The sequence below is a fragment of the Condylura cristata genome, unplaced genomic scaffold (assembly GCF_000260355.1).
Source record: "Condylura cristata isolate star-nosed mole 26May11 unplaced genomic scaffold, ConCri1.0 scaffold00024, whole genome shotgun sequence".
Classification (NCBI taxonomy): Eukaryota; Metazoa; Chordata; class Mammalia; order Eulipotyphla; family Talpidae; genus Condylura; species Condylura cristata.
The window spans coordinates 6,040,352-6,066,327 of NW_004567125.1; the positions used below are offsets into that span (position 1 = coordinate 6,040,352).

General features: G+C 40.9%; 1 protein-coding gene across 2 annotated transcripts; it reads right to left on the minus strand.

Annotated features, from left to right (window-relative positions):
• Positions 1-365: 365 nt before the first annotated feature.
• Positions 366-24,242, minus strand: TMEM248 (transmembrane protein 248). 2 transcript variants are annotated; one of them, XM_012729258.1, is made up of 7 exons: positions 24,224-24,242; positions 10,585-10,761; positions 7,827-8,112; positions 6,461-6,611; positions 5,261-5,444; positions 3,508-3,651; positions 366-2,951 (listed from the first exon to the last, which is right to left on the minus strand). In XM_012729258.1, exons 2-7 carry the CDS (start codon positions 10,741-10,743, stop codon positions 2,931-2,933), a joined length of 945 nt encoding a protein of 314 aa, XP_012584712.1. In that variant the 5' UTR covers positions 10,744-10,761; positions 24,224-24,242; the 3' UTR covers positions 366-2,930. The 2 variants fall into 2 exon arrangements, with proteins under 2 accessions (XP_012584712.1, XP_004688377.1); XM_004688320.2 differs by lacking the exon at positions 24,224-24,242 and adding an exon at positions 20,126-20,379.
• Between the last annotated feature and the right edge of the window lie 1,734 nt (positions 24,243-25,976).

The following is a 25,976-nucleotide window of genomic DNA, read 5'->3' on the forward strand; positions in this document are numbered from 1 at the left end:
ATGGAGAAGGCCAAGCCGGCTCGGAATCTGCTTCTGGTAACTCTCAAGCCAAGTGCACACAAGAGCTTATGTAACTGAGAAGGGCGTCTTTCTATGTCTATTCAGTACCAAGTAGGCTACCCTACTCTGGTCTGAATTCTTACTTCCTTGAAGCAAGCTGAGGGTGAGGTCTGCTCAAGTACATGTAGTCTAGTCCATTAAAGGTTTGGTACACACAGGAGACCTGTGTGCTTGCTGAGGCCAGTTTGCTAGGAAACACTGCCCACCCCTCAGCCTGATGATAGGTGATACTGCATGAGCAGCTGGCAAAAACCCTCAATTGCTTAGAACAGTCATCAGACTGGAGGAAAAGAGAAACACAAAAATAAATTCAGATGTTTTATTCTGTAAAGCACATATGCACATATTTCAAACACGGAAAATTAATCTGGGAGTGAATGCCGTAACAGATCAGCTACTGACCATCATGCAGCAAGATAAGTGAAATGGATCCACTGGCCCTCATTAGCCCACAGTGCCTGCAGGAGGGTTGAAAAACCAGGATGCTGAATCCCTACACACTGCCAAAGAAAATGCAACAGAAGTGGCAGATTCCTAGTGATGAGAAAAACTTACAAATAGAATCAAAACTGATTCAAGTCATACAGTGAAAGGACAAAAGGAAAAAGGAAAGAGATCAATATGATCTGAAACAACCATTTAATAATAAGTTGCTGACCTTTTACTGGACCTCCAGTCCAAGATGCCTGAGGACGGACAAGTCAGTGCTTCTGTGCGGGGTCACCCGTGAATGGCAAACAGGCCCTCTCTGTGACACTCTTCTGAGGTTCCCCCAGCCAGATACAGTGGGGTCTCAGGCCTGACCACAGGTGCCCAGATAATAACATAACAACTCCTCTGGAATTCCTGAAGTCTTTTCAGTTACTAGACCTCTTAACCCAGGGCCTGTGACTTCTCTGCTTCTCCAGCCTTCCTTAAACACCAGCTGACTAGGTTTCTGTGAGATCTGTGAGGATTACCTGCTACGGTAAAGGGTGAATTTTAATGTGTATGTCCTGGCCTCATGACAAGTCAGTATTGTCCAGGCATTTTTGGCATTCCTTTCCTCATGCCTACCAGTGTGCTTCCTCCCCTGGCTACAGAGTCCAGCCATTCCCTGTAATTCAAACAAGGGCAATGAGTATTATAAACACGTTAGATTACACAAACCAGTGAATTTGACTTTTTCCATCTGTCTTTCTCCTTCTATATTATTCTGCCAGTTATAAATCTAGCCCTATAACTATACTTATTGGGATTTTATTATATCAGTAGCAGCTTTACCTAAAATCTGTTGGTCTTCATGATGTTGTTGTTTCTAAAGGCCAAGTCAATGGCTTTCTCAATCATGTAAGAGTCTTATAAAACTCAATTAACAGATTAGCCATGCATCAAAAAACTGGGTAGAAACAAGCATAATTATTGCGCTTGACATGTATGAAAAGGAAAAAAGGAATAGTAACATATCAAGTTACTGTATGATTATTTCAACAACCTTCAGTAAAAGTCCACAAATATTTTTCACTGAAGAATGCCTGGGATAAAATGTTCTAAGCTAATATATTTCAGACAGCAGGACTGATTCTAATTTTGTAGCCTACAGCTATGGGAAAGAAGTACTGACAGGAATGTCCAAGGTTTTACTTGTCCTTCTGCTATTAACAATGCTGGGGAGAACACAGAAGTCACTAATGACAATGACTTACTAAGGCAAAAATCTATTAAGAAAACAATGCCTAGAAAAGATCATGTGTAATTTTTTTTAAAAAGATCAGGGAAAAAAGGGGCTAAGTAAACTAGATGACCAAAATGGTATAAGAAAGAAAAATGTTATTGGTTTTCCTGATAAATGGCAAATCAAATTGCTTGCCTTCAAATTTCACAGGCTCAGCTTTCCTAATGCTGCTGATCTACTAGCTGCCATTTTTCTTCTGAAGATGTTAACTGCATAAAAAGAAGTGCATACACAGAAGATTCCCTCCCTCTTCAAAGAAACAAGTAACCCTTTCATAACACACCAAATCATCTTTCACTTTCCATCTGCATTCCGGAACACAAATCAGCCAATTTTTACACTAGAGCCATTTCAAGTGTAAGCCCTTTTGAGTGAGGAAGCGGCTTTAACTTTTAGAATGGACAACAGAGGAGAAAAGACAGTGGGATATTCTGTGCCAACTCAATCAAGACCAGGTTCCTCACCACCCATGTGGAAAATGAAACTTAGATCTTTACCATGTAGGTGACTTTTAAATACTTAACTTTTTACTCAGTTTGATAAAAGCACAAGTCTGTCCTAACTAGAGTAGTATTAAAATGTGACTATTTTTTCTTCAAAAGGAAAAAAAAAAAAACCAACTTAGATAGGTATGTTTCCTTGCAAGCAAAACAGGAAAAAGTAGTACTGTTGTTTACTATGATTATTGAGCCACAGACGCATAAAATCCACAAAATGGACCGGTGGCTTTGGAAAATGCAGTATCATATCAAAGGTGCAGACTGTTTTGAACATTCTGTACATATTGGGCTGAAACAAAAACCAAAGCAAACCTCAACCCCACCAGCAATGAAATGCTCCTGGAAAGGCAACGTGGCCTGCTCCAACGGAGCACAGTCACCTCTCTGGCACGATGCACAATCATCCTCCCAAGTGCACGGGTGAGGCTGAAGGGTTCTGGCTGCACCTAGTGCAAAGCACGTGCATCATTGAACCAATTTCTGAATAGATTTTTATAAATATATACAAATCAGTTACAGGCACTTGAAATGTCTTTGGCTGGAATAACCCAACATTGCAAGATAATGTATTCACAGAGTGTCCAGGCCCAGGCTGGGTTCAGCAGGCAATGATTATGGTTCTCTCAACCCTTCTCAGAAAATGGGCAGTTGTGCGATTAGGCATCAGCCAAAGCCACCTAGAAGAGAGCGAGATAAGCAACACAGTCACACAGCAGTGCACAGGGGCCACAGCCCCATCAGCACCCCTCCCTTTCCTGGGCTCCTTACCCAAAGGCCAGGGAGCCACATCACATGCATCTATCAGTCAAGAAGCCACTAAATCCTTCATAAAAAAACTCTCATCTAGGAGTGAATAAACAGAAATCTAAGTCTCTTGCTGATCTAGGAGGAACCGTGCTGAGATACAGTTAATTGTTCTCAAACACTCATCAGCATGACTGTGAGGTGCTGTCTCAAGCTGACAGACGGGAAGGGGAAGCAACTAACATCAGGGTCAGATGCTCTCCAATAGAGAAATGAGAACAAATTGTGGTCCAACACCTTTTTACCAGTGAAAGCTTGAGTATGTGGGTGAAAATCCAGTATGGTAATTTAGGCTGGGGGTAGGCAACTTCTGACAAAAAGATAATTTTTGTGGAGGAAAGGTAACACTCAGTAAATGAAGTAAGGACTAAGTGGGACTTTCTAGAGAGAGAGGCCTCTAGCAAGAAACTGGGCTACATCCACACTCACCTTCTCAGGACAAAATTCCGGATTGCTCTGACGCAATTTGCTGGGTCTGCCTTTGATAACAGCATAGCAAAACATTGTTATCACCATCACGAAGAGGAAGTAACTGGTGTGCATGAGATGCAAATTTATTAATGAACGGTCATCCTAAATAAAGAGAACAAACCAGAAACAACTGTACTGAGTAACTGAATTATTTTAATGCTGCATTTCTGGAAATGAGTTTACAACCTCCAACCTTTATTCAACTTTAATTCTTAAAATGGAACAGGACATTTCCCCTTTTGTCTTCTAAACTATTACATCTGGATCTTCTTAAGTGAAGACATGGCCTTCCTAAAGCAGTCCTCTGCCCTGACTTTAGTGCCACATGCCCGAACCGCTCCTCCCCAGGTCTCTTCCTGAGAAGGTCCCAGAGACCCCATCTTGAGCCCCACCCCTTCCCCCACTGCCCTCAAGCTGCATTGCTGGCAACCTCACTCTGTTCCTTGCTACATAATGCCTTGCAGCATCCCCTTTTCCCAGCGGCAGCTTCTCTCCTTCCTTGTGCTTTGTCCCACTTTTACAAGTGTCTGACTGAAAACACGGAGGTTGCCCTTGACTTCTTCCTTTCTGCACCTCACAGGAATCACTGAACATGCCCTGCCAGTTTAGAGTGATCCCAGTCATGCCACCATTCCTTTGCCTTCTCCCATCTCCAGGCCTCACAACATCAGCCTGAGGTTCCCTTCCATTTATACACATGGGGATGGGGGGGGGGTCTTCCCTTTTTTTTTCTTAATTTATTTTATGCAAATAAGAACTGGGGTACAGGCCAGAGGTGCAGGGGGTGAGAGGACTCATCAGAGACAAAGTGGGGGACAGAACAAGCAGATCTACTAAAATACACTGCTGAGGGGCACAGTGGGTGAGACGGGAGAGGTCTGCTGGGCCATGTGGGTCACCTCTCTGGCCAGGCACCAAACTCATGCTGCAGTGGCTGTGGAGAGCTTCACAGTGGTACGACTTAAACCCGAGCACCATCAGGGAGGGCCTTATAATGCATGATTGTTGTACAGTTGACTCATGCTGCAGTGGCTGCAGGTAGCTTCACAGCTCTTCACTTTAACCTGTAGCGCCACCAGGGAGGGCCCACATCAGGTCTTCATAATAAACTGCTGTACAAATCCCTACAGCCCTAACTAGGCAATGATTGCTTACCCTGAAGAGAAAGTCTAAATGCCTTGGTGAGGAACAAAGATCAGCTTCCAACCTGATCTCTACTGCTTCCTCCTGCAGGCACAAGGCCTACCAGCTTCCCCAATTTGACAGGAAGAAATAGTTGGCTAGTGTCAATATGAGTAATCAATAGTGCTGCTTCGAGTTCAGAAAGGTAGCAGTATGTAGGAGGAGATGAATTTTTGGTCAGGTATTGAGGACTAGTAAGAGAGGCTATTGAAAGGAGGGGAAGGTCAATTTAGAATAGCTTGAGTTTCCTGCTAGACTTGAGTTGAGCCTACCTTTAACAGTTTGCACTATTGGATTTTTTGGGTTTTGGGTTTTTGTTTTTGTTTGGTAAATAACATTTTCTTCCTCAACAAATAGCTGCTGCATACAAAGAATGGGAGCAGAGCTGAACTACGTGAAAAAAAAGAGGCGTGTTTTTCCATCAGGATGTGTCTCCACCACTGCTGCTTCATCTCCCAGCCCCGACAGAATGGCAGTGGCTCAGCTAACCTAAGGAGGAAAACATACACACAGGATTTTTCTCACTTACATCTGGAACAATGACTGTGAGTTTGGGATTTAAAGCATGATAGACTTTTCCAATGGCTCCCTTGTAACACCAGAAAGGGTTGTAATCTTGAGCATATTTTGTGTTGGCATCTCTGGCGGTTGTGAAGATCTTGTACCAGAGCGTGGCATTGCTGTAGGTGTCAGGCACACAGTGGGGTGGCTGTCTACACGGGAAGAGAGGGGAAGACAGGTGCTCAGCAGCCTGCTCATTCACTCATGTCGCTCAAGTCCCTAGCACAACACTGAGCACGGTCACAAGTATGAAAAAGGAGAAACAGGGCACATGCATGACTCTTTGGGCCAAAAACCACCGTTTTAGTTCAGGGATCTTTCTTCTTTAATAATAAACATGTAACAGTAAAAACGAGGGGCCTACCATTTCCACTGACATTTATTTTAGATGTTAGATTCTTGCCTTCAAAATTCAATCCATGGTCCTCACATGATGTGGCCAGAGGACCTGCTTCTTTCAAGTCTTTCTCAATTATCTTACTTTTAGTTACAACTGGAAGTTTAACATACAAACGTCTCATATAGCGTAACAGTAAATTCTTTTTAGCTTGTTTGATCTTGTCCTACAAACCTCCAAATGTCTAAAATAGATAAATCCCAAGATAATTTGTCTTAATTTTTAAAAGATTTCCCATAGAATTCCTTTAAATAGGCTACATCTTGTATTTCACATTATTTATAGATCATTGTCCCTTTATGAAAAACTTAAAAGACAAAGTGAGAACATTGATGGACACTTAAAAAAAAAAAGCAGCAAAAGTTCTATTTCATGGAAAATAAGGTTCAATTTATGATCTCAATTTTAAAAATAACTCTGGATAGCAAAGATGGACACCCTATCTCTCAGGAACCTTAATTATGGGTCATTCTGGTCACATGATCAGCTGTTATTGATCTTTTCCGTGACATGCTTCTTCCACTGAAAGAACTGCATACTGAGAACATGCAACAGCCAATGCTTACCACTGTGCTGAACTAACTCTTTTGACATTTAAATGCAGAATTTCTATCTACAGAATTCCAAGTCAAAGAACCCTTTAAACAGGTGCAGGTAATGACTACAGGATACAATGCAAGTATTCATGAGAACTCGCTGCTGAAGCAGCCCAGTCATGCTCATGGGAAATGGAGCCTCTCCCACACCCACTGGGCACAGGAAACCACTTACACGGTGACGGGGAACACACCAGGGTTGGCTGTGAGAGTCATGCAGGCTGTGAACACCACCTGCTCACAGTGACCATGAAGGGCACAGTCATCTGAGCTCCAAGATGTAGGCAAGGTAAAGGTAATGTTTATCTCCTCGTGGGCTTCCCTGCCTATGAAAGAGAAATCATTTTTTTCCTTTGTAAAGAAAGGCAAGAATTTGTATTTATTATCCTCTAGGATTTGAATGAATACTGAAAACAACCCACCCAGGAGTCATCCATCAGCCCACAGAAGCACAATCCTTGCCTTTGTAGGACTGGAGGGGAGACAGATCTGAGACCCGTCACAAGGCCTGCTCACCAGGTGGAACCGCAAATTGGAAAATAGCGAGGAACCACTTTCTGCCAAGCAAAGGCCCAAGCAACGCCCAAGTTGGAGACTGGGGCTAAGTGGATTATGACCACCACTATTCTAGAATTTGTGCGGCACTCATTATTTTCAAACCGCTTTGTATGTATTATTTCATTGAAAATTTACCATGATCCACAGCAAGACCAAAGAATGTATATTAACTGTTTCCCTGTTCCATACAAACAGACTTAGGATCAGTGGGTCTAACAGACAGAGAAAAGTCACAGAACTAGTAAGTGACAGTTTAATGAAAACCAAGGTGTTCTAATACCATAGCACAAAGAAAAGGTCTACTCACTACATAAAAAACACAGAAGTCACCTCACTTTACTATGTGGAAACAACTCTCACTGGTAACAGCCTACTAGAGGTGGACAGTCATTCCTCTGTCCCTTTAAGGGCTTTAAAAGGCCCTTAGTAACCAAAATTCCAGTTTATAGGTCCAAGTCTACAGGATAATGAAGCCTTTCCTGATTATTCCAACACACTACTTTTGACATTCTCCTGAGTCACTTACAGTCATCACGGGTTTAGTACAAGCTAAAGGACAATGGTTCAATGTTTTATTTTTAATAGTTTAATATTAGATGTTTATTTTTAATATTATCTAACAAGCACTTATATATAGCATTTCTTTTGTGCCAGAAACTATGTAAAATGCTTGTAAATATTAGTTCATGTTATCCTTGACTCTATCTGTTGAAATATCTGTTGAAAACACTAACAGAATAAATCTGAATAAGTCTGTTGTGTTTGTAAATATTAAAACCAGAAGTAGACTCCAGTTTTCCACCCTTACAGGTTTTTACTGAGAGCCTACTATCATGTCAAAATGGTTACTTCTTTACTTCAGTTACTTCAACTCAACAAAAAGGGAAGATATATGCAAAGAGTCAATAAGTAAACTGTATGTTGCTAACACTGTTTTGAAATACCTGTTAGCTGAGAAAGTCTGAAAGGAAACAGTCACATACCTGAAAGTCCAATCTGATGCCCTAAAATGGTTGAGTACAGATGCGTGACATTGCGAGAGTATCCTCCAAAAGGTTTAAGTGGGTCCAGAGTTAGGGTGATTGCAACTGAGATGTTAACTGGGCCTGAATCCTCCAGGGCCTGTGGGGACTGGGTGGACACTCTAGACTGCCCGCTGGTCATTGTGCTCTCCGGAGCTGTGGTGTCATTTGTGAGATGCTTTAATGTTTCATTCTCTGATACACAAAAGTCCAAATCATTAAAACGCAGGAGAAACGTATTCCAATCCTTCAGTAAAATGAGAGAGAGAGACAAGTATGAGCAGTCCAGAAGCGCAGCCACTGCGGGAAGACAGCCATCACACTGTGGCGCCACAATGTACGGGGAAACAATAGTTCTATCATGTAAAATAAAAATGAGATCACTGCTTGCGCTGGCATAACATGAAATTTTCCAAATCAGTATATTAAACTTTAAGAAAATGAACAACCTTCAAAATCAAACTTGAAAATAAAGCTTGTATAAAAACAACAAAACATTAGAATTAATCCATATTCAAATATTTAGCATCTACAATCAGTTATTTTTTTTTACATAAGGCTGTCTTAAAGTGATTCTTCAACAGATCAACTATATACCCTTGCTTTCTAACCCTCCAGCATGGGAAACCACAGTAAATATCAATACTCATGAGGCACTTTTTTTCTTCATCAGACTTTTGAAGATGAATAATTTCAGAAGGGAGGCAAAAAAAAAATGTTTTTGGACTTCTCCTAGTATCTACATCCTGTATTGATGGCTCAAATCATAAGCCTGGTTAAACTGACTTAAAGTACCCATCTTAGGCCAATTTTAATTTTGCAGAAACCCAAAGCTGAACTCATGCTGAAATAGCCACTGACCTCACCTGAACTGTTACATACATGTTGCTTTCTCCCTAGCAACATTCATCTACAAAAAAAAATCATTAAATGGGAAGACAACCCAAGTTATAACTCAGACACTTTAAAACAATGTTAATTTAAAATGCCACTTGAGCAATTCTCAAGCAATAAGGAAAGTACACCTGTACAGCATCAGTGTAACTGTATATTAGCATTTAGTTAAGACTGCAAGTAGATGAGTCAAATTAATTTTTCCCTAACAGCTACAAACTCAGCAGATCACTCAAGAACATTAGAGCTTAAAAGGAAATCCTAATTTCATTCCTACCAGTCCTGACATGAGGAAACTGAAGCTGAAAAGAAATTAGGAGCAATCTAATTTCACAGCTGTAGGAACAACTGGGATTGTTTTCTGATTCCAGCGAAAAACTTTTGCTATGTAGCAATGCCTTTATACAACCTAGGATCCTCCCTTGAAAATGCAATTACTAAACTAATAACCAAAGGTCTGCGGCATCTTGGCACTGCTTCCCCGAAAAGCTTTAGTCCACTTTGAGTAGTCAGTCAAATAGTAGGTCCATTTTGACTATCAAGAGCTAATTATCCAGGCCACTGACTCTGGCCAAGTGTTGAAGAAGGAATGGAGCTCTGAGGAAAAGCAATGCCAAATGCTGCATAGCTTTGGTAGTGACTAGAATGCTCATTTTTAGCCCTAATGTGACCTGCAGCCCATTTTCATAACCCTGAAAAATTCAGGCAGGGTCAAAAAAGACAACTATAAACTTGCAAGTATGTTTCTCAGTACAATACTCTTTGAAAGAGTTTCATGATAGGAATGCTAACCTGTTACTTTAACTGTGTTAGAGACACTGCATGTGTGAAGGCCAAACCTCCTGAGATCACCTATGATCTACAGAAGCCACAGAGCACGAAACCTACCCTTGACCCCACCATACTGAGTAGAACCCTCCTCCCCAGCAATTCTCAAGCACTAAGGAGAGTACACCTAATATAAGGTGCCAACAACACAATCCCAACCCCATCCCCACCAATAAACACAGCCAAGAAAGTATGAGGGAAGACACTCAAGGAGTCTTACAAAGACAGCAACTACTGTGTCCTAAAGAAGTTTTATCCATTAGTAAATTCACCAGATCATTAATTCAACATAATTTCTAACATAAAATACAATAACAAAAATGAAAATGACAGATTTATTGGTAGGTATATTACTATTTATCAAAGGAGAATTACCAAATTTTGATTGCTTTCTGATATATGAAAACACATACCCTTTAAGATCTGCATCATGAGTGTTCAAGTTCTTATATGGCTAAATAAAAGATTAAAGAGCAATGCCATTCATTCTTTACATGTTGATATGTAAAATCTGAAAGCAAGTTTATAGACATCTTAAGCTTTCTTTGATTAAAAATGAAGACAAATATATTTGAAATAAGATTCTGTTTTCTAAATTTTTTAGGTTTCTTTCTTATCCAATGAAAAATTATGACTATAGCTGATAAAACTCCATGATGACATTTATTTTTTAAAAAACATTTAGTTTTAAAAGACTGCAATGAACTAACACCATAAGTACCCAAGTCAGTTTCTTACCAAAAAAGTCTGTTCTGTAGGTTGACACAAACATTTTACAAAAATACATTTCATTACCAAAATAGTCTAACTGAAACTGGTAGCATTATTTTAATCAATAACTATCTGATTAAATATTTTCTAGAATCAAGACAAATGACAGAAGGAAGACAAAAATTCCTAAATATCGATCTTTCCCCTGAGTTAAAAAAAAAAAAAAACAGTCCAACAATCATGTGGAGAGCCCAATCTGTAAAGCCTGCTTGGAACTTCACTGTACCTCTGTCATTTCCGGTGACTTAATCTCCTTGATTTTGAAGAAGTAGCCCAGGGTGAGGAAAGCTATTGCCATGGCGCTTACACTGATCATAAAGACCACCAGGGGAGGCCGACTGCTGATATACAGCTTCAGATTCTCCAGGGGGTTGATGTTGAACATTATTCTGATCAGCTTCACCTGAAAGCAATAAATCAGAGACTCATGGACTGAGTTGTCAAAAGAAAACCTAAGAGAGTCCCACTTGGGTCTCCTTGTGTGGTACTGGTATGAGGAAGTTACTCATTAAACTTGAGAAATGGCTGACCATAAATCCACTCAAAAGCTTACAAGGGAAAAACAATGTTATTTCAAAGCTGTAGGATCTTGAAAGACACATTCTCTCGTTTGAACCTTTTAATTACTCTAAATGAGCACTTGCTATTTCCATTTTACTTAAGAAAAGTTTAACTAGGTCAATAATGACACAAATATATGCCAATGTGTACAGAAATAGAAGATGCTCTCATTTCCTATGATTGAAAATCTGAATTTTACTTATTCAATATTGTCTCTTCACTGATATATCGCTCATGCCCATCCCAGCAGCTGGAAAAGTAGGTACTCAGTAAATACCAAATTTTATCTCTCCTGCTTAAAGCCGCCCTTTGGCTTCCCACTGGCCCTGGGATGAGGTCAGTACCCTGTCCCTTGGGTTTCATGATCCAGAAACCGTGCCAAGCTCAATGAGTGCACCTTTACCAACTCTTCCTCTCCTCCCTTACTGGACTCTAAACACACTAGCCTTGCTACTTTTTAGGATCAGCTTGTCAACTTCTTCAAGGATCTGTAGATCAGTTTGGGTCAAAATGTGATCTTACTATTGTCTTCCCTGCATATCATGAACCTGAGATGCTTTTCCATTTATCTAGGTCTTTTATTTTAATAGTGTTTTATTGCTCTCAAAGTTTGCATTTTTTTTCTCAATTTATTAAGTACTTAATTCTTCTTGGAATTTTTTAAGGAAATCCAACCTAAAGGTTTTAACCTCTTCCATGAATGCTTTTCCCAAAATATCTACACACTTGTTTTTCTCATCCAGGTGTCTACTCACTAGTTGGCTACTCAGAGAGGCCTTCCCTGACCACCTTAGTGCCCCTCTCAGTACTCTGCTTTGATGCCTTCAACTGTTCAGTGACAGTCAGTGCACAATTGACTTTCCACTTCTTTTATTATATATTGCACCTTTTTTGTGAGCTTCATGAATCTCCACATCTGCTTATAAGTGAGAAAAGAAAATTGCAGGCCATTACCATACTCTCCTTAACTGTGTATACTCCTCGACCAGTAAGACTAAGGCATCCTAGTATCATAAAATTGAAATTTGTGCAGCTATATTCTAGAACAATGTTATACATAAGTGTTTCTTTTTCTTGGAAACGTGAGAGAGAACTTACAAGAACCATCTGGAACTGTCAAGTTTTTAATTGGTTTTGTATTTTGGTAGGTTCCCACAACAACTTACTCGTGTTTCTTAATGACTATATATCTGCATTTTCTATTTTTACTGGACCTATTTTGGTAATATGCTAGGAAACTGCTCATTTTATACTGATTTTTAAGATCTCTCACAAAGTACTACTTTGTGATATGTTCAATTTTAATTTACTTGTTTGTAGTTATATTTCATTACAAGTGATTTTGTGTTTGCCTTCTCTCAATTGTATTCGTGTTTTCAAAGAACTGGTATATGGTTTTGTAGATTATACCTAAATAATTTCGTACACTTCATTTTAGTAATTTCTACATGTACTCTTTTATTTGTTTTTGTTTTTCTTGGGTTTTCTCAGTTCAGATTTTCTGACCTCTTCAACTGGATTCTTACCTCATATTTTCCAATTCTTTTTTTCTAAATAAGCACTTAAGACTATAAATTTCATTCAAAATAGTCCTTAACTGTGTTACTTTCCCTCACCACTACCACTAATCTTAATTCATTAGCAAATCTGTAGATTTTCTTCCCAAAATACATCTCAGATCTACCCACTCTGCCCCATCTTCTTCTTATGACAGGGATTGATCACTGTATCAATCCTATACAATCCTGAACTGTCTTTACAGTTCTAAGACGTCCATAGCCAGTGCCCACTGAATATGCTGTCCAAAACTCAACCTGCCTAACATCCCTGTCCAATCTACTCATCCTCCTGTACTCCCATCTTAATCTAGAGCCCTATAATACAAGCTAGACAACTTCTTGTCAAAGCTAAGCAAGTGCAAAAGAAACCATTTTTAACAACTCTTACTTCTGACCTTTTCTATGCTTCTCTGCTATTTCCCTTATTCAGGCCCTTGAAACTATTGCTAACAGTCTCAACTGGATCATCTGGTTCACACTCAAAATAACCCATACTCCATGGATTTACATTACCATCCCACAAGAAGTAAATTCATAGGTGTAAATCTAACAAAATATGTAGATGATCTATCATACTCACCAACAAAATCTAAGTAATTAAAGGGAGAGACATTCCACTTTTATGGAATGTCTCAATTATGCTGAGATGTCAGTTCTTTCCAACTTGACCTACAGATTCAATGCAATCCCAATGAAAGCCTGGTGCTATTTTGTGGATACCAGTAAAGTTATTCTAAAGTTCATATAGACATAAAAGAACCAAGAGACTAATGAAGAATAAAGTTGGATGATTAACTCTACCTGACATCAAGACTTAGTATAAAGATACAGTAATCAAGACAGTGTAGGTTGTGGGGGGTATTGGGAAGACAAAACACATCAATGAAACAAGTAAATCCACATAAATATAGTCAAAAGATCTTCGACAAGGAGCAAAGGCAATGAAGCAAAGACAAGTATTCTCAATAAGTAGTGGTGGAACTGGACATACACAGGCAAAAAATAAATCAAGACACAGGCCATGTAGTCTTGAGAAAATGGATGCATGATGGATCATAGAATTAATGCAAAACGCAAACTATAAAACTCCCAGTAGATACCATAGGAGAAAAACCTAGATGACAAACTTTGAGTTTGATGATGCCTTTTTAGATACCAAAGGTACCATCTATCAAAGAATGAACTGATAACCTGGACTTCATTAAAATTAAGAATTTCTGTTCTGGACCCTCCCTGGTAGTGCTGTGGGTTAAAGTGCAGCACTATGAAGCTATCAGCAGCCACTGCAGCATGAGTTCGATCGCCAGCCAGCTGACCGACATGGTGGGTTCTGTCTGGTCCGCTGTCCCTTCTGCAGTGTACTTCATCAATCTGCCTGTTCTGATCCCCACTCTGTGTCTGGGGAAGGCTCTCATCCCCTCCACCCCCAACTCTGGCCTGTACCCCAGTTCTGTATGCATAAATAAATAAATCTTAAAAAAAAAAAAAACTGCACATGGATGTTTATAATCCAGCACTAAAAAGAGCTATCAAGTCATGAAAAAATATGAGAGAATCTTGAAGCTAAAGAAGCCAATATGAAAAGGCTATATACTGTATGATTCTAGAAAAGGCAAAATTAAAAGAGACAGTAAAAAAAAAAGATCAGGCCCTCCCTGGTGGCGCAGCGAGTTAAAGCACAGCACTGAGAATCTAAAGCCGCTTCCACATGAGTTCGATCCCTGCCTGCCCTGGAGGTGACCACATGGCGTGGCAGACCTCTCCTGACCCGCCCGTTGCTCCCCTCAGCAGTGTACTTCGTCCATCTGCCTGTTCTGCTCCCCACTCTGTCTCTGGTGAAGCCTCTCACCACCCCTGAGCCTCTGGCCTGTACCCCAGTTCTGTGTGCACAAATAAATAAATCTTAAAAAAAAAAAAAAAGATCAGTGGTTGTGAAAGGTTATAGGGTGAGGGAGGGATGAACAGGCAAACTACAGGGGACTTTGGGTCACTGAAAATGTGCTGTGTGCTGCCGTAATAGTAGATCCATGTCATTATACATGTGCCCAAACACCCAGAATACACAAACCGAGAGAGAGCGGCCAGTGTAAACTATGGACTTTGGTTGCTCACGATGTGCCATGTAAGGTTCATCAATTAAAAGTACTATTCTGGTGAGGGGCGTTGACAGTAAGGAGGAGATGCATGAGTGGGGAGCATGGATACCTCTTACATGTGCCTTAGTCTCAATTTCACTATGACCTTAACACTACTCTTTAAAAAAAATACTTTAAAAAGCAGAAAAATATAGAAATGACATTAGGTCAAATTCATAGAATTCAGAAACCAAAATGTGAACAGTAAATGATGAGTTTCTCAAGTAAGAAAGAGTAAAACTTGAGTTATATATAAAAAGGAACCATTCACTATCTGGAACTACAATTAGAAAACTACAATTAGAAAAATTTGAATTAACGCCCCCCCCCTGGTGGCACAGCCAAGCTGCTTAGGTGGTCCGAGTTCAATCCCTGCCCTGGAGGTGACCCACATGGCGTGGCAGACCTCTCCTCACCCACCTGCTGTTCCCCTCAGTAGCGTACTTCATCTATCTGCCTGTTCTGCTCCCCTCTCTGTCTCTGGTTAATCCTCATCGCCCCTGCACCTCTGGCTTGTATACCAGTTCTGTATGCACAAATAAATAAAAATCTTTAAAAAAAAATCTAGAACACAAGGTGACTTTAAAAATAAATAAATAACACCCCCCCCATCCCCCATGGCAATATCACTGATGGTTCTGATTCTGGACTCAGGGAAGAGATCAAATGGTAAGGAGGAAGAGGGATGAGGAAACTGAGTCAACAGATAAGTACCACATATTCAAATGAAAGGAACAAGACAGTGGAGTCAAGGGAAGTGAAGAAACCAATCACTAAAAGCAGAGGAAAGAGGGACAAAAAAAGAAATAACTACAAATGGATCAGTAAAGGCAGAAAAAAAGTACTCTTGCAGTGTTATTATATCTTACTGGAAAGGAAATAATGAACACTGACTATACGTGACTCCTTTTCCTAGGGTCCTCCCTGTCTCCAAAGCCCATGTACTTTACAGAACACCACACAGCTACTTGTCTCAGTTTAAAATTAGAATCTTTGGATAGGGCAGGCATTCGTTTTCCCAGGTAATAGTTCCTGAATGGTTTCTAACTTGTTTTTACTTGAGATATACTACACCACTATTATGACCCAGACCAAAAAGTTCCTGCATGAACAACAAAACCAACTAGATTTTTGCCCCGAGGTTATATGAGAAATTCCTTTTATGCTCTCCTACAAAGTTAGACCCTTTCCAAAATTTGGGAGTCCATAAGTCAGGGGGGAATGCCATAGGGAGAATGAGAGAGAATGTTGAGAGGCAAGCCCACCCCAACTGCCACTTTAGGAAATGCACTAGTCTTACGCCAAGAGAGAATGGCAGGAACTCGCCTGGATGTAGGAGAGCGGTCCAGTTTGAATGCAGAAAATAAAATCAGCATTTCTCAAATATCCTGTGATGTCTGAGGTATCTGAAAACTTCAAAGCAAGGAGGTGCAAACCATGAGCCTGATAAAGAACAGTAACTAATGAGCAGTCAGATATCCAAGACTTAGCAGCGATAAGAACACTTGCCAGTATCAAAGAAACCTTGTACAGCTTTCAGCACCCAGCACTGAGTAGAAACCATGAAGCAGGAAACAGACACAGTGCACCTGTAGAAAAGCAAATAAGCAGCAATAAGGGCAAAGGAAACCTTCAAGATCTCTAGGAAGGCCTCAAATGCTAAAGTCAAAGGTTTAAGTTACAGTTCTTACCTCACTGTGCAACTGTACACTACAGTTCACACCTTCCTCTTTCAGTTTCCAATACCTCACTCTCCTGGCTTCCCTTTCATTTAGCTGGCCACCCCCTCCTCCTTATTCTTCTTCAAAATTAGTGTTCCCTCAACCTGGCTGGAATCTCTGCTCAGTGGATACACTCATTACTAGCTTAACTGTCAACTATGCATACCTATCTCCTCTCTCTGGACCCAAGCTGCCACCCACGGGAGCTTTCCACTTAGGTGACCCTTGGCACCTTGAACCAAATCAGCTCCTCCTCATACTGAAAGGCAGAGCCACCTACACATGACCCCTGCCAGCCATTCACTGTCCTACAAATAACCAGGTACCAGTCCTGTCATTCCTTCCTTGTCAATGTCTCAAAAGCTCTCTCGCTCCATCGCCACGGACACTAGCTTCTTCAGTCAACTGAACTCCAAGAATATCCTGCTCCTGTTGTCTCGCATTGCTGTGATGTTGTTTTGTTCCCTCCTCTCCCCACTACCCCTTACCTCAAGCAGTGCCGCGCACTGAGAAGGTGCTAGACAATAAAATCTAACAGTATGGGCCACTTTCTGTGAGTGAGGCACTATCTAAGAGTTTAGTGCATACTGTATAGGACCCTCCCAACAAATCCAGCAACCTCTTGAGCCCATGCACTAACTATTCAGTGTTCTGCTGCCTCCCAATATGTTATGGACTTGAACAGTCAACCCCAGATGGATAAAGACTGAAGAATACCCATGCAATTTTGTAATGAAGACATCAGTAGTTATTGCTGCTTTATTTACAATTGGAAAAACATGGAAGCAGCCCAAATGCCCAAAAGATATCAATAGTAATGTTAAGTGAAACCACTTTCAACTATACAGATGTGATGATAGTAGAAACTAGATTATAAGGGCTAAGACAGAAAATATCACTTCTAATAGTTACCACTTAAAATGTGCATGCATTAGGAACTATGCCAAGAATTTTCCATATATCATATTTTTTTAATTTTTGCAACACTACTAGTTAGATAGTACTATCCTCATTTTATAGAAGAGGAAAATGAGTGTAAAGACATTAAATAATTTGCTCAAGGTTATACTGCAAAAAAGCTGGCAAAGACCAACCCTAACTTACTTCATCTAAAACCTCAAAAGCATGCCATCACTCACAGTGCCATGCTGATAAGTAGGTTTCAAGTCAAATGCCAACCTGAAAAAAACACTCACATGCCATGGCTATATAAAGTGTATTTTAGTCACCGTCTTCAATAAAAGCACCATTAAGATTGGTGGTGTTGTTGTTGTTGTTTTAAGTTCCAAATGGTTAACTTATTTCCCATCTCTAAAATTCACCAAGACAATTGCCTCAGCACTCTCATCAATTTGAGCATAAAGCAAAGGGGCATCTTCTGCTAACGGTGGCTTGTTTCTTAATCTAATACAGTTCCTACTGAAGGAAGTTTAAATGATCAAGAGACATTACATCAGAAAGCATAAAGTTTTCATTGCTAAATACACATTTTAGACGAAATCTGTACCCAGATAAAAACAAACAAAGGAAAGGAACAACATGTGCTGTTATAATTACATGTTTGCTGCATTTCTACTGATCTGTGATTAATGAACGCACTGCTCTGTTTTTAATCTATGTAACTCCAACAAGCCTTTTTTAAAAATTCACTGTAATCCTAAAACTGAAAATCACTAATCTCAGTCTTTAGTTTTTTTAAATTGCTGACCATCTTTAAAACCAAACTATTGTATCCCCTTCTCAAAATATAATAATTTGGGGTTAATTAACAGATATTTTAGAAAATCAAAGAGTGAGGCCAAAATTAAATAAACACTAACATTTCAATATGTCATAATACCATCAAAACTCAGTATAAAGTCAGAGATGTTTTGAAATCAGCACTTCTAACCAAACCACACAGCACAACAACACAGCATCATGTTTGAAGGGCTTCAAAGGTGCTTCGACAATACTGGGTAAGAGAAATAAACATCGTTCTGTGAACTGAATGAGATGTCACTAAAGACACTCAGAAGATGACTAAAGGTCTTGCCAAGTACATATGGCTGCAGCCAGGGTGGCAGAGATGGTATCAAAGCTGTGCTCCTGCAAATTAAACACAGACACTGAAACTACTTGCAGAAGCCAAATTTAATTTACTGATGAATACCAGACAGTATCTTTGTCACTGTCCTTTAAAAAAGTTACGCACTAGTTATGTCACTGGCTGTTTAAAAGAACAAGACATACTCATTAAATGAAAACAATACTTCAGAACTCAGACATCAATCAGAAAACAGTCTGGGTAGCATATTGCTTTTCTGTCTTAGAAAAATATTTGACTACTAGCATCTGCCTCTGACCCCAGCTACCTAGTCTAGGTGCTATTCCACTAACTGGTCCTAGTTTTTTCATTCCCCAGCTAATTTTGAATGACCCAAATCTTAATCCTTCCAGGTCTCAAAGGTCACTTCCTCTATAAAACCTATTCTGATCTTAACCAAAACCAAACAAATTCCTAATCATTGTTATCTCCATATGATAATCTTGTTTTCCCACATTTTATAGCTTCTTGCTTTTCTAATAAGTTCCTTGCGGGCAGAAACTCTATCTCCCCTTGCCGGCTCTTCCCTGCAGGAGCTGCAGCTCCAGCTAGAGAAGGTGCACTCAATCAACATTTTGTGATCTCATTATCTAGAAGGCAGCTGCTAGCCTTAAATCCTGTCCACCTCAATTTAGTCCACAGAAATTCCTCCCACAACTTTACCAGGAAGTCAACACACTGCCTCCTTACTACTAGAAAGTAAATAGCTTGCAGACATTCAACACATCTTAGGGGCACAAGTCTATTTCCTTTCAGAATCCTGAAGAAGTAGCAAGGCGTTCCAGCCCTTCAAGCGCTGCTGCAGCATTCGTCTACAGGTGGAACAGGCACGCTACAGTTAGTTCTAGCTTACCAAAAAGAACGCTATGGAACAAACCAATTTACCATTCAGTCTTCCTCAACATTAGCGATTTTCTTCTCACTACCTCCCAGAGATGCTCACCTTTGAGACAAGAAAGCAGTCACAATCTTTCCTGTCAAAGCAGGATACAAAGTTGTTCCTCACCCATCACGCTGTGAGTGCCACAATAAACCAGTTTCGAACTATCAATAGATAACAGGATTCTTTCAACAAAGGCCCCCTCACCTACTATCCATTGGTTACGGTGTTGATGTAATTCAAAACTGTACAAGAAACCTAACTTGACCCTGGTGGTGCTGACTCAAAGGAACCTGAACTACATACCTCTGGATTCCCGTAAACTGCTCCTTCAATTTATTAAATTATGTGTGAAGATAATAATCCACCCCATCTCAGTTTATTTACCAAGCATGGCACATAAAATGCCACCATTTGGTTTGAACTTTTGTACACACGTCTCTCCCTCCCACCTTCTTTCTGAGATGTAATTTGTAAACTGAGAAGTAACCCAAACGCAGCCGAAAGTCAAAAGTGGCAAACTACCAAGTGTTTCCAGTGCTAAATCCAAACTACCCAGGCCTCAGCTCCATATGTGGAAGCCCCGCCACCACAAAGGCGAGCAGGAAACCTTTGCTCCCGGGATGCAGACGGGCAAACCCCGGTGGCGGGAGATCAGGCTGGAGGCTACGAGCGCAGGCTACGGCCTAAAGCGGGGCGACCCCCACCAGAGCCCAGGCAGAGACTGCAGCCCTGAAAGGCCAAGAACAAAGCCGGCCAGAGGGCGATCTTGTTCAGCGCGGCCCCCTCGGAGCCCCGATCCCCGACCCATGCGCCCCGGCTCACCCGCCCCGGCGGGCTGCGGCGCGCCCCGGGCCCGGCCGGGCCAGTGCTAGGCGGACGCCCGCGGCAGCTCAGAGTTCACTCCCCGCGGCGCGCGGCGGGCCCGGGGCCGTTCGGCACCATCCTCCCCGCCGCGCCGGGGCGACGTCCGGCTCCGCCGGGTCCACGCAAGGCTCAGACCCCAGCCCGGCCCGCGCCGCCGCTACACGGACTCTTCTCCGGCTCCGGCAGCAGCGGTTTCCGGGTTAAAAAAAAAAAAGCCTCAGCCAACACTGCTGTGACCTCCGACACCTGGCGTCCGACGGCGGCGCTGCCGGGACAAGAAGCTTCAGTGCAGGCAATGAAGACCACGCCCCCTGGCGGGGTCACGTGGAGAGTCACGTGTGAGTACGTACGTTGTACGCGTCTTTCACGGGATGCGTGACGTACGTTTGTGTATCTGTGTATAGCGCTGTGAGGGTGTGGCGTATCGCGCTCTCGTGCGGAGTGCGTGGGGGTGGGTCAGTGTGCACAGTGCGGATGTGGATGTGTCTGGTGTGTCGTGAGTGAGGATGCGTAGGGAGTGTGTGCATGCATAGAGGTGTATGGTGTGCGTGTTTCTGTGCTCGCTTATTAATTACTGCTGAAGAACGTATAATCTGGTAAACTTCATGAAATAATTTGGCATTATCCAGTAAACTTGAAGATAACACGCGCTCTCAAGAATATATTACCTTGAGAAACACGTGCACATCTGCACAAATATGAGCATTTTGAGAAATTTCATTAATTTCACTCCTGGAGGAGGCAGGGACAACCTCCTTGGATATTGGCCGCAACTGGAGTGCTGGAGGTGGGGTGGTAGAGGGGTTGCACTGAGGGGGGGCGGGCAGGGACCCAGGTGACTAGACCAATCCCACAGTGCTTATCTCTCCTAGGCCCTGGACACAGTGCTCCCCAAAATTATGTCTCTAAATCCCACCACTATTTATTACTGTGGAAAATCACAGTAAATAGGAAAAATTCCATCTCTGTTATAATGGTAAATCAATATATTTTACCATAAAGGTGAAGAAACTAAAAAACAAGGAAGACAAAACCAAATAGAGATAGCAAGACAATGGCATTAAATTCTGTTTAGAAGGCTGGTATCTCCTAAAGACCCCTAGTTCTGACTTCTGGGTTTAAAAGAAAAGACCTGGTAAGTCAGATTAGCAATAGGAAACATCAATTTGCATAAATTTACTATTATTCTTGTTTTTACCAGGCCCCTGTTTCCTATATGCATACCGATTCTTATTGTAGATACAGCTGAGCTGGCAGGTCTCACGTGTTACAGTGGCCATCTCCCCTGGGCAATTGGGTAACTGTCACAGACAGCCAAGACCTGTGGCATGGCTTTGTTATGGGCCCAAAATGTGAAGAGATTGCTGTACACTACCAAGCTCAGCTGCTCGCTGGGGCTGCAGAGGGGAAAGGGTTTTCTCAAGCAGCTTGTCCTCTTGGAGGTCTCAAACTTTATCTGAAACTTTCATGCAAATTCTATACTCAGTTCACCACTATATTAGCATGTTTTAGAAAAATGAACAAAGAACCCACAATTTCCTAAATATACAAGGAAATCTGGTGCTGAGGATACTGTGATAGTTTTCCATTAAGAAGAAAAATCATGATTTTCTCATCCTTTATCCTGACTGCCCTCTAAGAAGACAAATATTTGTTCAACAAATATTATTAAGTGCTCATACTTGCCAGACAAGATTCAAGGTCTTAGGGGAGTCAGTAGAGAACAAACAGACAGGGTCCCTATTCCCAGATAACTTACATTATGAGAACAATAATAGGAGTCAAACACGGTGCAAAGGCATTTCCGTGAAGTATTGCACTTACACTTCATAACAACCTTAGAAAGTATTTCTTTTTCCCTGTTTTTCTCTTAAGGAAAAGTGACACTCAAAATAATAATTTTTCCAGTTTCACATAACTAGTGTTAGGGCGTCAGGTTTAAGCTAGTTATCTTTCATTCTGAAGACCATACAACATGTTTTCTGGTATATGTGCTGTCACTTTAATAGGATTAGAGACATTTTCAGAGGAAGATTTTCCAATCTGAAATTGAAGACTGTCTCCTTCACATGCTATAATACTCCTGCCTCAGATCCTAAGTTTTCCGGCTAGCAGATGCCACTCTGATGTGTGTCCAGGTGGCACATGAAACAAAGAACGAGGTCAGCATTTCTTATATTTTGAAATATTTTTTGCATATAGTTGTTCATAGTTTTCTCTGATTATTCTTTTGATTCCTGCTGTATCTGTTGTGATTTCTTCTCTTTCATTTCTGATCCTATTTATTTGTGCTTTCTCTTGGTTTTTTCTTTGTGAGCCTAGCTAGTGGCCTATCTTGTTTATTTTGTTTAAGAACCAACTTTTGGTTTCATTGTCGAAATATTTTTTAAATGTGGACATAGTGATACTTTGAACTAGAGTTCACAAGACTTAGATCCCAATCCTGCAAAGGAACAGCTGAAAGAACTTATCTGTGTCCAAATTTCTCATTCATTCATTCTGAATAATGGTGAAAAGCCTGCAATCTTCTAAATAAATAACATAATGGTTAAGCCAAAACACACAGTCCCTACATTCATGGTACTTAGATATGGTGGAGGGGAAAAAAACTAATAAGATTAAATAAAAATATAGCCACAAAGTGGGCTCTCCCGGGTGGCACAACAGGTTAAAGCACAGCTACTTCAGCACAAGTTCTATCCCCAGCCAGAGGGATGACCCACAAGGAGCAGCAGACCTCTCCTGTCTCGCCTGCTGCTCCCCTCATCAGTGTACTTCATCAGTTTGCCTGTTCTGCTCCCTACTCTGTCTCTAGAGAATCCTCTCACACACAACCCCCCGACACATCTCTGGCCTGTATTCCAGTTCTGTATGCATAAATAAATAAATTATGTGTGTGTGTGTGTGTATACACATATATATATAGCCACAAAGTGAAGTAAGGGCTCTGAAGTGGAGGATGAGATTCTATGGAGATATATTTTGGTATCTATGTATAATACACTTAGTACATTGTAAATTTACAGTTAAATACCAAAGTTGTATTTCCAAGGTGTATTTAAGTGTAATAAAATGTGCAAATAGCTTCTTCAATGGATCAAGGAAGCCTCAGCTAATAGAGTCTTACTTGCCCTGAGACCTGAAGGATGAATGGGTGTTCACCAGGGGCTGCAAGTGTTTGGGGTGGGGCAGCTGTGTGGGTAGGAGCAGGTTGCCCAGGAAGAACCTTAGAAGCTTCATGCATAAACTATAGGGGGCCAGGGATACCAAGAGTCGCTGTAGAGGAGCATCAGTCCAGACCTTCCAAGTAGTTCAGAACTGAGTTAATAATTGTTGTCAATGACCCATTCCCCTTCCTCTGTCCAAATAAAACCACAAACTTAGAATGAATAATCTGAGGCTTAGAGAAGCTCAATAACTTGCAAAGATCAGAGTGGTGTTGAGTTGGATTTTTAAGTTCAGGTGTTCAAGTACCCAAAAACTTAACTACTGTAAGCCTACAATGGGTGGTTTAAAGCCTATTCATAGTGTTCTGCAACCTTCAACATTAGAAGCTCTTGCTCCTAAGCACTGCTTACTTTGGCCTATTTTCATCCTCAGGAAAATTATTTTAAGACAATTTTTTAATTGAGTCTTAAAATACACTTTTTAAATGGCACAATCTTTTAAAACACTTCAATGAAATTTTTACTTGTGCATTCCTCTATAGACTTACCTACCAGATCAAGGTGCTCAGGGCAACCTCCAGCTGCCTCACTGGCTCCCCACCACCACCACTGTGTATACCTCCTTCCCCCAAATAACCAGTAATCATCCTTAAAAGTAAGCTATAAAATATGCTTTTGAATACTATTGATAAGTTCCTGAAGACAGGAACATAAAATCATAATAAATTCTGCTTTTGGTATGAATGAAATAATTAAGATTGAAATAAGTTTTAACATTCCTATTGCCGGGTTTTCAATATTTTTTAAATATCTCAATGTTAATCAGAAAAAATTAATCACTAAAATTGAATAAAAGCATGTACAAATTGATGTGCATTCTTCCATTTACCTTGGGCTTGGGTTCCGCAGCGCTTTCCTAGAAGACTCTGGTGTTTAGTATGTAGTGTATTCTCCAAATTGAGAGGCTCCTGTTTCTCCCAAAAAAAACAATCCTGAATAGTAAAAAAAGAAAAATCTTAATACATAGCATTTTTAAAGAGTCCTTGGGCCCCTTAATTAATAAACTCTCTGTAAAATACTATGAGAGAAAGGAAAAATCTACCACAGGGCCTAGGCAGTGTCTCCCAGGAGTGGAGGAACCTGCTGAAGCACAGCTTTGGTTTACTTTGTGGACGGACACAGGGTAGGTAAGAAAGGCCAGTGCAAGCGCCCTCTGCCGGCAGCACGGCCCCAGGAGGAACCCGCCCGCTCCCTGTTAAGGGGAACTGCGAGCCCCCTTCTGGTCATGCTGGCAGTCACGAAAATAATTTTCTCTTTTAATTGTTAAATTCCTTTTTTTTTTTTCCAGCCGTGTCGGAACAAGGCTTCAAAATATTGTGTTAAGTCTCAGCTAAAAATTCTCTCCACAATAAATCCTTTAAGTGGGATACAATTCCTTTATATATATATTTTTAATTGCAGTAACATGGTTTACAACGCTGTTCGTGATTTAGTGGTGCAGGTTCACTCCTCTTCCCAGGTGTGTTACCGCACCACTCCCAGCACGTGGCCCAGCACAAAAGCCAACCCTGTTCTCTGGGCTGGCACGTCTTGAGAACCTCGCGTGGGAAATTTCTTTTGGGTGTCAAATGAAGTCATTAATCTCATAGACCACAAGTTTTTATATGCTAAGCAACAGAAGTGTGTTTACTCACCAAAATATATGGGTCAAATAAAAAGGTGACACCCTTTGGACACCCACACGTGTTGGTAAGAATGTAAATTGGTGTGGTCTAGATGGAATACAATATGGAGATCCCTCCAAAACTTTGCTCCAGTTATTCCAGTTCTAGGTATTTCTCCAAAGAACATGAAAACACTAATTTGAAAAGATAGCTGCACCCCTACACCCACTACATCACTATTTACAAGATGTGGAAACAAGCTAAGTGCCCATCAATGTATGAGTGGATAAAGATGTTGCCTGTATACATAATGGAATACTACTCAGATACTTACAAAGTGAAAAACTGGCCCTCCCTGGTGGTGCAAGGGGTTAAGTCTCAGCATCATGGAGCTAATTGCAGCTGCTGCAACATGAGTTCCATCCCCCCCAGGGAGGTGACCCACATGACACAGCAAACCTCTCCTGTCTCCCCTCAGCAGTGTATTTCAGTACATCTGCCTGTTCTGCTCCCTACTCTGTCGCTGGTGAGTCTTCTCACCCCCTCACCTCTGGCCTGTACCCCAGCTCTTGTATGCAACAATAAATCTTTAAAAAATACCTGTCATTTGAAATGACATGAATGGACCTTGGAACATATGCTAAATTTAAAAAAGACAAGTATCACATGATTTCACTCATGTGTGGAAGGTAAAGAAACAAAGCAAGGAAGTAAACTAAACAAAACAGACTCAGAGAACAGGCTGGTGGTTACCAGACAGGAAAGTCTGGTGGGGGGTGAACTGAGGGCTGTCAGTATGGTGGTGCATGGCAGTGACAGAATGTTCTACACCTGAAACACGTAATTTTATCAACCATTGTTACTTCCATAAAAATGAACTTTAAATGTTAATTTTTTTCAAATATCATTGTTAAAACAGAAAAAGTTTTACGCTAAGTTTTCAAATTTCTCTCTGTCTTCAGTAAAAAGAAAAGTTGT